This window comes from Struthio camelus, chromosome 4 (assembly GCF_040807025.1).
Source record: "Struthio camelus isolate bStrCam1 chromosome 4, bStrCam1.hap1, whole genome shotgun sequence".
Taxonomy (NCBI): Eukaryota; Metazoa; Chordata; class Aves; order Struthioniformes; family Struthionidae; genus Struthio; species Struthio camelus.
In genome coordinates this window covers 68,741,045-68,754,176 of record NC_090945.1, presented here as the reverse complement: position 1 = coordinate 68,754,176, position 13,132 = coordinate 68,741,045, and the positions used below count along the sequence as shown (strand labels likewise).

At 35.6% G+C, this 13,132-nt stretch overlaps 1 protein-coding gene across 3 annotated transcripts in view; it reads left to right on the top strand.

Moving 5' to 3' along the window:
* The window catches only part of SLIT2 (slit guidance ligand 2), a 261,499-nt gene that overhangs the window by 190,858 nt on the left and 57,509 nt on the right, over positions 1–13,132 (top strand). For 2 of the 3 annotated variants that reach the window (XM_068943285.1, XM_068943287.1), the window contains exons 10-16: positions 211–282; positions 864–935; positions 1,472–1,543; positions 3,417–3,560; positions 3,690–3,853; positions 4,603–4,626; positions 8,152–8,302. In XM_068943285.1, coding sequence (XP_068799386.1) covers positions 211–282; positions 864–935; positions 1,472–1,543; positions 3,417–3,560; positions 3,690–3,853; positions 4,603–4,626; positions 8,152–8,302 — 699 coding nt within the window. The remainder of the gene's footprint in view (positions 1–210; positions 283–863; positions 936–1,471; positions 1,544–3,416; positions 3,561–3,689; positions 3,854–4,602; positions 4,627–8,151; positions 8,303–13,132) is intronic. The other variant, XM_068943286.1, reaches the window with a different exon arrangement.

The following is a 13,132-nucleotide window of genomic DNA, read 5'->3' as shown; positions in this document are numbered from 1 at the left end:
TAGGTTAAAAGAACATATTTTCATAATCAGTCTGATTTTTTTAATGAATACTGGAATGAAATGGCCTTGTTTCTCAAGATAAAAATTGTATTAAAGTAGAAAGCAAAAACAGAGTTTTTTGTTAAGGTTTACCTCTTCTAGTTTATTATGACTTTAGGTTGCTCTTTGGCTTAGTTTTTGTATATTTACGCTACTGCTATTCTTTTGTAGACGGTTAGAACAAAATTCAATCAAGGTCATACCTCCTGGAGCTTTCTCACCATACAAAAAGCTTCGAAGAATGTAAGTACACACAATTTTGGGCTTAAATTAAAAAAATATATATATAAACAGGTCAAGGTCATATAAGGAATGTCTATCAATATTTGAGTATTAAGAAAGTTTGATTGCTGGAAGACTGACTGATATGGCAACCTGATTATTGAGACAATAAAATAGCTTTGTCACATTAATAATAATGATTAGCTACCAAATATTGAAATTATTCAATATGTTTATACATAAAGGCAATATATGACTATACTGAACATTAAAAAAGTAATTAATGGGGACATGCCACTGTCATTTTGCAATATATTTAAGGCTATATATGCCTGTGGCCATAGCAAACAAATAATTCTTTATAAAGTGTATTTCAGCAATTAGGAAAAGTAAATCTTTCAGTAATTTTTTCAAGAATATTCAGTCCCTTTTTAACTATGCATTTTGTTTCAGTGTTTTAGTGATTTTCTATTTGAATTCTTCAGCTGTCTCACATAAGTATTTTCTCTCTCCTTTCCACACTTAGTTCTTACTACGTATTATCTTAATGGTTGTTATTTTGAAAAAGCTTGAATTAATTGAATCAAATTTCATCTTTTCAGTGACCTGAGCAATAACCAGATCTCTGAAGCAGCTCCAGATGCTTTCCAGGGTTTACGTTCGCTCAACTCACTGTAGGTATTAGTCTGATATGTGAAAAAAGAAGCAAATTTCTCATTTTCTTTTGTTACATTCAAACGATTTTAAATTTTTGAGTCTCTGCAGAATTTTCATTTAAATTCAATCAATTTTGAAAGCTCTAAAGATAATTTCGGGATGTCGGAGTGATAAATGAATATTGTATCGCAGCTGTACACTAAAAATCTCTATTTTCTTACAAATATGTTCATGGCAAATAGTTGAACAAAATCAAACACTTTTATTCCGCAGTTAGTTATTCTTATAAACAGTAACCCACTTATTAATGTCCCTTAGCTAGGCTGTAAACAGAGAGGTGCTGATTTTGCCATGAACTCTTACAGCCACACACTGTTAGCGAAAATCTGTCATCCTGCTACCTCACAGGACCGCAAGGATCTTGCAAGTACCAAGTTATTGTTGTTAAAATCATCCAGGAACAGGGCATTTTCTTACTTTTGTACATTCAAAATCACGTAGTATATGCCTCTCATAATAGCAGCTTTGTTTGCTTTGTTGTTTTCCGCTACAGTGTCCTCTATGGCAATAAAATTACAGAACTTCCAAAGGGCCTGTTTGAAGGACTCTTTTCTCTGCAGTTGCTGTGAGTATTTTTTCATATTTATTCTGTTTTAGGATAAGTGAGAAGGGGAGACTTGATGAAAGGTATATACCTGGAGAAGAACTAGCAGGAAATCCTGTATGCAAGATCGGAGTATAATGAAATATATATATATATATGTTCAAGCCAAAGGAGTCAAGACTGTTGTAGGCCAGCTTGCCATTTGTCCACACATTTGATCATATCTTACTTAATGTCTCAGCTTAAAATGAATAAAATGAAACTATTATTTTATAAAGGATTTATAATGATAAAATACATAAGATGCAATACTGTCCTCCCCAGTAAACGCTAAATGGCATGTATAAAGTGCTGTGGGAACCATGGCAGAAATATCTGGATGTGTTATACAGAGGAAATTTGTAGTGGAAATACGATGTAATTGTATTTTTCAGTTGTAGCCGTATAAGGACAGAGTTGCAGTACAGTCTCACTGATGATTTTGATGACATTGATGACTGTTCTGCATACAATTCTTTGACTCTGTGAAATTCAGGTACTATTTCTTTTGACAGCTCTGAAATTCCCACATGTAATCTTACAAACCATTTCTATTTAGATTTCATACTGGGAGTAAAGAGGAGTGTCATGGTGATATGTTTATCAGATATTGTCCAGGTTTAGCAAAAAAGGCTGTGCAGTAGTTGTACTCTGTAAAAGAGACTTGTGAAACAGGCCATAAAACACTGGTAGTATTTCTGGAGGAAATTGTCCCAGAATCACTGACTTGTTATTTAAAGACTGGTGCGTTCTGTAAATAAGTTCTTCCCACTTGCTCAGAAGCATTTAATGTCCAGATTTTATAGTGAAGTGATTGGCAAAATGTCTTTTATTAACAACTCATTGAAGAAGCTGGCAAAATAGTAAGTGAATCCAAGGAAAATGTAAGTTCTAGCACCACCTAGAGGTTTAACCTTTGATTTCTTTTTGTCATGGAACAGCATCGTAATGGCGGAGTGGCATGCTTTCCTGTATTCCTCCAGAGAAAATTTAGTTACAATAGCATATTTCATTTTTTAAAAAAAAATAAGAGACATTTTTCAACTTCTGTAAAAAAAAATCTGTAGTTTCGTCTATTTTGCAGGGACAATATTTTTCAATATCAGAGAAAAACTAGTTTTACTTGATGAAACTATGTTTGTCAGAGCATTAGATATCAAATTCACCATTGCATCTAACTGGAAATGGGAAAAGCTGAAAATATTTGGTCAGAAGAATCCAACCTATTGAATGATAATACTATTTTCTCTTTGTTTTTAAAAGCATTGTTTGTTTCAGTTTTAGAAGTTTGGTGGTATAGGAAAGAAAAGGTTCCCCTTGAAGATGTAGAGGAAAAGGTATCCAAGACAGATTTGGATATATTCCATGCCGCCAGTTTTTACTACAACTCTGTTAATGCAGCAGCATGCTGATTAGTAACATATAATTAAAAGTGCCACTGCACATCTCTTCCAGCTAATGAACACAGTGTTCAGTTCCTTGTTTGTTTGTTTGTTTATTTGGCAAAGGGAATTATTTTTCTTTGCAGATACTTGATTTTTTAAGCTTGTTTCTTTGCACAGACAAATACCACACACATACGTTCTACCAACACACACAAGGAGAGTGCATAAACATGAACAAGCCTGTGCATCTCTGCTTCACAGTGTAAATACTTCAGAATAATTTCAGAGCACCTAAATAAAGTATTTCGATTCACTAAAATGCTTTGTGTCACTGTAAATTAAGATTTGTTACTACATCTCTTGCTCTGGCTACAAATGAGCGTGAAGAATTATCTGTGAAAAATGCTGAATGAAGCCGCAGTGACACTAAACAAATTCTTTTAATTTTATAATTGTCTTCCATTAAACAGATTATTAAATGCCAACAAGATCAATTGCCTGCGAGTTGATGCTTTTCAAGATCTGCACAACTTGAATCTCCTTTCTTTGTATGATAACAAGCTTCAGACCATTGCAAAAGGCACCTTCTCACCCCTACGTGCCATTCAGACTCTGTATGTATGCTCTTGTTTATGGTTTTATTTAGTATGACTTTGCGTGCTATAATTTACTAAAAGTCTCAAGAGCCACGGAAACCAAAAGCAAATAATGTGTGGAATTATCATTTTTTTCTTCATTGAAAGGCATTTGGCTCAGAACCCATTTATCTGTGACTGCCATCTGAAGTGGCTGGCGGATTATCTCCATACAAACCCCATTGAGACTAGCGGTGCCCGTTGCACCAGCCCCCGCCGTCTGGCAAACAAAAGGATCGGCCAGATCAAAAGCAAGAAATTCCGCTGCTCAGGTAATTTTCTTAGTTCAGCTGGTGTTTTTCTTTTATTGGCAAAAATAGTGGTTATAGAAGTTCTAGTGAAGGCAGCTGGCTCTCTCTGGAATTATTAAATGTTGCACAGTCTTTTAGTCCTTCTGTTGGAGGGGGGGAATCATGGCAGTCATAGACTATTGGATCACGGAACATTACTATAGTTAACACATTTGGCACTATTTCTGAGTAGCATTAAATCTAACAAAAGAAATGTAATATATAATGCTTCAGAATGAAATGCTAACGTTATTTGCTACAAGTATCACCAACATAAATCATTTTGAAAAATTTCCACAAGGCTCTGCAGTACGTGAAAGATCTAAAAATCTCCAGCTAAATATGGAAACACGACATACTCATTTTATACAGGGAGCTTACCTCATACTGAAATTTACTGTTTGCTTTTTCTAATCTTATTCCATTTCCTACTTACATTTCTCTAAATCCTAACTTTTGTCATATGGTATCCAGCTGTTCCAGGTGCATTTCACATTCTACAATTTATTCAGTCTCAAGCGCGAATACCAGATGAGAACTGTTTGTTATCCATGTTCCGGATACATTTATGACTATTCACACTTTGTTGTTTAGCAGCTCTTGTTGTGAATACACGTTTTTTCACTTAATTATCTGTAGTTAACTATAGTCCATACTTAATCTAATAAAACTCATTCTTTGCTTGCTGACATTCAGGTGCATCTTCTATTTTTTTTTTTCTCTTTATTTAGCTAAAGAACAGTATTTCATTCCAGGTAGGTTTGGCTCTGCAGTAAGACTGACTAACTGCAGATACTCTCTCCCTTTCACCCAAAAGCAAAGTTTGTTATAGCTTTTAGGAGACTGATGCATGTATATTAACAACAGTGAATACCTGTAGCTAGACGTAGATATCCTTTGTAGATCACTAGTAATTCTGTTTTCTGAATATAAGAGCTTAGCATGCAGCTCCATTTACGTTTTTGTCTCAAAAATTTGCACACAACCTACCAAAATGACACTTTTATTTAAATTATTTAGAAGGTTGCACCTGCTAGTTCCTATTTCAATTGACACTTTTGCTTACCTTGTACCTTGCCTTTTGTGCCACTACTGTTTTTAAAATGTAGCTCCTGAGCTGCTTTTAAACACAGGAAACCATAGCACCATCAAAGAGCTAGTACAACTTAAAAAAAAAGAAAAAAACCTTTACAAATGAACGTTTCCTTGCCTTGCTTTTGTGTTCTACACTAGCAATTTATTCCTGAATGTCTGCAGCTGCTGCTTGCTCACCCTCCTTGTGTTTGTGAAATCACAATGGGATGCTTGGAAAAAAAAGCTGATATGCTTCATTAAAGGCATTCTGTGGTCAGATTCATACAGTGAATCAGAAATATTTTCCATTAAAGAAAAGATGATTTAAGGGTTGGGGTGAAACAGCAATTTACACACCCAATTTAAGCTATGATAAGTCTGATATGTTCCAAAAAGAATTACTGATGTTGGCCCTAGCTCTTTGAAATATGTTTCTTTACTTATTTTACCTTGCTTGTCAGCTGTGTGCACTGATTTCTTAATTAAGAAATATATGAAGCACTTGCATTATGTTCCTAACAGATTATAAGTAATTGATTGGCAAAATAAACAAGGGCATAATGAATCTATTGATGATTTACAGTATGTGATCTGCAAGCAAGTTTTTCTATCATAGTTTAATATCTAGAAAAATAACTACAGTAATTGATTATGACACCAGTGCACTTGTTCTTTCAAGTACTACAGGTATATTGTCATTCTGCAGTGTTTGAAGTACTGATTTATTGATTGGTCTTAGTCTTTGTCTTTTACGCTGGTATGTTTAACAGCTCTTCTCCTAATGCTATGTGATATGTCACTTAAATTTGCAGCAATCGTGAAGTTTTCCATGCCCTCATACTAATATGTTGGTTTGAATATGAAGCAAAGACAAAATGAAATACAAAATGAGGCAATAATTTGCCAGCATTGACAGCCACGGAACTGTGGTTTTTTTAAAGCAGCATAAAACAGAGAGGGATTCAATTTCTCAAACCTGCAGTGCCACTCAATTCCTTAATGAGTAGAACAGCTGTATTCCTGCCACAGAGTGACTTCTACTCAACCTTGCCAGCACAACTTTTGTCTCTGAGCTAGAAGTGTTTTCTTGCCAGTAAATGTCTTCACAGGCTGTTTATAATATGGCCACACATGCAGTTTAAGTTTGTTTACTTACCCTTAAAAAATGGTATTCCTGCGAAAAGAAGAAAAAGAATTAAATTTCTCAAAAAGTGTTGCCAGCTGTATGTCTTGAACTACAGCTTGTGCGCTTTCTCTTTCCATCAGGTAGCAGGGAGATACCGCACTGAATTGTTTTATTTGTAAAAGATCTTGCCCCTGAATATTTTAGTTGTTTACTCTGAACTAATAACAGCAATTTATTCTGGACAGAGAGGGAAAGTAATGTATTTGTGGCCTGCTCCTGGGTATTAAAAAGTGCTAAAAATACTTCTTTACACTTAGGTAAATACTGTAACAATGTTAGCATTTCTTTAAAAAGTCAAATATCAATTTGTTTTACATTTGTTTGAAGTCTGTCACTGAGAGATCTTGATCCACAGATGCTAGGAAATCTTAACAGAATTTCCATATAGTCATTTGGAAGACTAAAGGTTATGCAAGTACTAAATCATGAATTTGAAAAAAATACTGTTTCTCTGCAAGCTCGTGAAAATATTCCAAGGGGTTATATCAAGTGTGTTACTTAGACTTCTGCAGAAGCTAGATAATATACAAAAACTGGATTTTTTTTTCCTTCTCTTAAGGTATCTAGTTTTTTGGTTTATTCATTATTTTAAGTGGCATAGCATGTATATACATTCAAAGGAGCATAATAGTTCTTTAAAGAATATATTTAAAATAATAAATTATAATGTATGGGAAGTATTATCATCCTATATGGAATTTGTAATTAACCCTAATCATTTCTTTAGTTTTTTAATGCCACTTAAAATTAATTATTCTTTCTCTCTGCTAAAGATGGTGCCCCTCCGCAGCATCCTCTAATCACAGTCAAGTTGAGTAGAGAACACAAGAGATTAGTTCATGCTTTTGTCTTAATTGGGATTACTCTGTCTTTCTTTCCTCCTTGGCTATCTTTACTTTTGCAGGAGTTCACCATTTTGGCTGTAAGTAAAGTTCAGTGTCTGAGGTAGATCACAGTGTACTCCCCAGCCCTGATGCACTTCCTACTAGTCTCAGTCTTTTCACCTTTGTCGGAGAAGAACTCACAGGTCCTTTTGGTTTCTCTTTGTTTTCTTTGTCATCCACCCTCAGTTCCTTACTAGATGTTTTCACCTGATATGTTTAGGCTGTTTTCTTTGACTGACTCTGGGAAACAGTGGAGGAAACTTTCAATGTCGTTCTTTTTTTTTTTTTTTTGTACATTTTTAGTTGATCTGTGACAGTAATACTGTTACTGTGGCACTGGACATTCAGTCATAAGAATGCCATGTCATGTAAGCAAGTATTAAACTCAAAATGCTTCTGTAACTTTTTCCTACTCCTTCCTTTTTTCCCTTGCTCTTATCCTTGGCCTAATGGATGCAGTTATGATAATTTAGCGAGATTTTCTGTTGTGCTTGATCTAACCATGTGGTTGTGAGGTATGAGTAAAACATGGTTCTGTCAAGCACCATGGAACGTCACGCAGCTTTCTACAGCATGGCAAGCTGCTGAGGCTTAAGTCAGGATCACACATTTTTTAAATTAAAGCTGAAAGCAGGGCTTTCAACCTTCCGTGTTTGAGATGATGCGGAGGGTCGGGACTATAAAAAAAAAACCCACAGAGGTTGTTGAAGTCCGGTCAACAATACAAATTTGTAACAAGAGGAAAAGAAAAGGTGGCATTCAGGATCTATTTATTCATGACACAGAGAAAGAAAATAAATTCTAAAAGAATCGGTGGCATTTGTGTAATTAGCTATAAACAAGGCTAGATTGGCTGACAACAAAATCAGCAGAAAGTACAGCTGTGAAAAGCTCAAGTTAATGTTATCCTGTTACGTTAAGTTGGTCACAGTTTCTTTCTCCAGCATATCTTAAGCCCCTATATTTAACCCTCTCTTGAAGCCCTTGTGTCTGTTCAATATCACAGAGTTTACCATACGTTTCCCAAGTTGCCTACCCGTTATCTGAATTGCAGACATCTTTTCAACGTTCTTGCAAGAAAAAAATCTTATACTGTATTGACTCAGTGTTTGTATTTTGACTTGACTCTTCTGCAGGCACTGAAGATTACAGATCCAAATTAAGTGGAGACTGCTTTGCGGATTTGGCTTGCCCTGAAAAATGTCGCTGTGAAGGGACCACAGTGGACTGCTCCAATCAGAAACTCAACAAAATTCCTGATCACATTCCCCAGTACACAGCAGAGTTGTAAGTTGAACCCATAAGAAAGCATTATTATGGGAAAAACTAACTAAAATTTTCTAATTAAAAAATGATAGTTTTTATTGTTGGAACAACACAAAAATAAAGATAACTTCATCATTCTGTGTTGTCCTTCAAAGAATTAGATATTAATACAGATTATTTACACGTCATTTCAGTACAATGTAGCCTTAACAAGTTATGCTGTATAAATGAGGTAACTGTTCTGTGCTCCAAGGTCTCTAGTATTCGCACTGGGAATTTTTTTGAGAGATAGTGTGGTTTATTTTGCTTTTTTGTTTTAACTAGAAGAGCAAGTAAGACGGGCATCAGTAACTCAGGCTCTGTCTTAAAATGTGCTGCCTAGGTATTGAACAAAACAGAAGTGAGTCTTGTTACGCAAAGCTCACATTATATGTGTCAGACGGAAGACCAGAGGAAGATAAAGCAGACAAACAAGAAGGAGTTGGGTTAAGAAGATGAGATAATAATATAATGAACAGAGACGAGCAGAAAAGAAGCCACAGATTGTTACTTGCTTAATCAGTGCCGTATGGGAATGATTTGTAGGCATTACAACTGAAGTAGTCTTCAAGGAGGGACTGAAAGGAGGATAAAATTAAGACAGCTTTACAAGTTTTTCCCATGTGCTAGAAACAATGTGGAAGGGGGTGCAGAGATGCTGGAGGGATCAGCAGAAAGGCAGGAGATGAAAGTGGTCATCATTGGCAGAGCAAAGGCAATAGGAAATAGCTGTTTTTTGCTGTAGATTTACTATAAAGAGCAAGACAGAATGCTGAGGAGCAAAAGTGAGGGACCTTGATTTGATGCAGTAAAGCAGGGACAGCCATCAAGAAATACAGAGACAAAAGTTTTGTGGTCAAAGTTGTGACCCACAGGGGTGAGATGAGCAACAGTATGTCAAATGCTCTTAAAAGGTAACCAATCTACAGCTGGCATCGCAGCAACACTGCAGCCGTGCAGGTATGAAGTGATGAGACCATGGTTAAGGATCTTGAATGTCTGAACAGAGAAGGAATTTGACATGGAAATATTGTGTAAATAGAGATGGGGATTTCTATCTGTCTCTGAGCTGTGAGAAAGAGCAGGACTCAATAATGTTCTAAGTGCAAACCTGAGTGGCAATTCTGGTGGTGCCTAGAATGATGACTCAGGAGAGGAAATGGCATATGTGGGAAAAGCAAAGCTCAGCTTTTGGCCACATTTAAGCTGCTGATTTACCATTTGTAAAGTGCTATTGGAGAAAAAAAGACTGATACGTGGACTTGGGTAGAGAGAGATAGGTTTCAGTGGAGAAATATTTATGTGTAATTTTTTCATATAGCATTTCCTGGAGGTGCAATACAGACAGTGAAGAGCCAAAAGGGAGAGAAGAAGGAGAGAATTTTAAGAGCATCCACAGGAAAACAGAAAATACTCCTCAAATGTATATAAAGTTGTGCTATAATATTTTGGGAGAAAATTACTTCAGTTGAAGAAAGAAAATTGATGGAATGGGTAGCAGGTTAAACTGTAAGAGGAGAACATTAAGTGATGGTTATAAAAGTCATAATTACTGAACCAAGAGATGAGGAGTGGAGTTGTTGAAGTGCATTTTGTTGGTTCTTAGCAGGATCTGTGTTTAGTTCTGTCTGCTCTGAACAAATAACAGATCTCTCTCTACAAAGGCTTTTTGGCTGTGAACTAGTGGAATTCCTGATTGCCAGAGGACGTTACATAGGAAGAACAACGTGTAGTTAAATGTATGGCCTAGCAGTATGGCTTACTTTAGTTTAGTTAGCTAATGTTTTTCTTTCAGGAAAGTACTTTTGTTTAGGTCTGATAACTAGAGGGCTATGTTCTGGGAGTCAGTTCATCTTCACATCTTCTTAAACACTTTAAATTTTGAAAAACGTGGAGATTGAGGGATCCAGTGCACGCCACAGCCATAACGCTTCCTCTTCTTTCTTCCAGTCCTCTTATCCTTCATGAATTGCCTTTCTAGCTCCTCTTGAGACTTCACATTCCAGTTCTAGGTCCGCTCTGTGATTTCTAGTTCACAACATTTTTTGTGTATACCAAAAGAGCAGGCATTTAGCCTTTTTATTTTTCTTATACCCATCAAATCTGAGCTAGAGATACTTGTTAGAGGTAAATGACATTTCTACTTCTCTAACAGTGAAGAGGAAGACACTCTTAGAGAAATGACTAGATTATTCTCTGCAGGGTATAGTTTGGAGCTGAGGCTCAGTTTGGAACCAAAGATCAAAAGTGAAGAAATGTCTAATTTTCTCTAGAGTTCTCAGAAGATTGCTCCTTTTTGTCAGATAGTTTGTTTGGAGCCCTCTGATACTTTTAAGTCCAGGGGTATGGGAGAAGAAAGGAGGGCAGGGAAAGAACCTGACTTCTACTCATCCTTTAGCCCAGAAGGTTTTGGAAGAAACAAGAATCCTGTAATCTCTGAGAGAGTTTATACTGTGGATCCACTGGGGCTTGGCTTACTCTCGGTAGAGAGATGTAAGGGGGAAAAATAAATGTTTTCTTAGTCTGATAGAAGAACATAATGCAGCTTCATTGGCAACATCTTAATGTATGGTAAGTAACATACAAGTTAATAGAATAAAGATGGGGGACTGCTTTTATCTCATCACTCTGGGGCTGATACATCTAGTGAAAAATACTATACCAATCTTCTTCAGTTCAAGAAAGTGTGTAATGACACTTTTAAATCTACTTTTAAAAAGTCTTCTTAAAAATAATTTATCACTGTACTCATACGACCTAGCAACTTTACTGTTTTAACTTACTAACAAGCAGAAGGTAACAACAAAATCATTTTTTTGCAAGGAGTTTGAAGAGGTGTTTTTTCTAACCAGAATTTCTCCCATTTGCTTACGTGGCCGTATGACTTGGTGGTGTTCTAGTTATTTCTCTCTTGGTACTTGCTCCCAAAGTCCTCCAGAAAAACAGTCAAAGATCTGTCTAATCTGCCACTGAATTATTTGAAATAAAGTACAAATCTGTAAAAACTTTCTAGGAATAAAACATTTTGCAGATAGCATACCAGTGAATGATGAAACCAGTGAAACATTTGACAAAACACTCAAACCAGGGTCTCCAGAAGAAATTCTAAATAAAAACAATTTCATTTCTATATATTGTTATTTGTAATACTTACTCAATATTAAAATAACGGATCCTAACAAGATGGTCATCAAAAGGATGAAGTACCACAGGATATCACTGCAGTACATAGCCTTCCAGGAACGGTCAGCTATTGTACAAAAATGTGCAACTAACTTCGCTATTGTGTTAACAAAACAAGAAAAAGCATCAAACAGAGAAACTGAAAAACAGAACATTTGGACGTCATCATCAAATGCTGCTTTGTTTATTTTTCTGCTTTGAGAATGGCATGGCAATATTCTATTTTGAATAAACCACATATAGATATTTTTGAGATTCCTTTCATGATCTAGCGATTCATTAGCAGGTAGCAATTGTCATTATTACCTTTACCAGTAAAGACCACTGAGCTCACAAAGTAATATTAAGATCCAGAAGGAAAATACTACTTCATGTGGTCATTTTCCAGTTATCTGTAATAGTTTTGCTTCTTGTGCATGTGGTATTACTTACCATGATAATAGAAAGAAAACTTCTTGCATAAATATTTAACAAGTCTAAGTCTGAAATAACTGTTTAGCTCCAATCGTAGGAATGCCATGTGATCCTTGAGGTCATTTTTCAGTTAACCGAAATCTGTCGTTTGTAATCCTTCCATCCCTTAGTTTGCTAATCTCCCTTCACTGATGATACATGCATTATGGCATTACCATACATGCAAATTTAGAGAGCAGATGTGATATGTGTTACGGTTTTAACAATGACAATACAGTTATTCAAGCCATGCTTCTTTGTTTTCACAGGAAGCATGCAGTAACTTATCAAGTACCAAAAGCCTTCAAATCACATGGACGATTCTTAAAATTGTTCTATAATATCAAAATTAGCCTAAGACTGGTTTAAATATAATAAAAATGTAAATTCTACATACTACATTAGATAGGACTAATTAACAGCACAAATACAAGATGAGGAAAAACTGGACAGAAAAGGCTATGGTATTATTATTATATATGTTGAAGGTGGAGCCATACCAAAAGCTACAAACTTTAGTTTGGGATGTATTTACAGGAGAGTAGTATGTAAAGCATGTGAAGTAATCACTTTACTGAATACAACAGTAGGAAAGTGTTGGCTGGAGTACTGCATTGAGGACTTCATCTTTCAAGATGAATATGGACCAATTGGGAAGTCTTAGGGAGAAGAAGAATTATCTAGAAAATAATACTTATGAGGAAAAATTGACAGGATTATGTAGAGAAGGAAACTTGAGGGGGAGACATTAACTTATTTTTGATATGCAAAAGGTTGTTGCAAAGAGGAAAGGAATAGTTTTTCTTTTCCAATGGGGATAGAAATGTTTGCAGTAGTATACAGCAAGAAAGAATTACTAGGATCAGTAAGTAGTTTCACAAACAAGTCGTTCTACCTGATGATATAGTACTTCAAAAGTATTCAAAAATGCCAGCATTTGGAGAATGTTTGGTATTTACATTGTTCATGCACAGGAAAAAAAGCTATTTACAAGGATAATGCAACTGTGTTAATTGACACCATTCAAAAATGCATTTGGTATGATCCCACTAAAAATCACATTATATCAACCAGCAGATTTTCAAAGGTTGTAACATTTTTTGAAATTCATGTCCTGTGTAGTTCCGGAGCTTTGTACTTCCTACCAATGTTCCACGTACATCCAAAAGCTCTTTC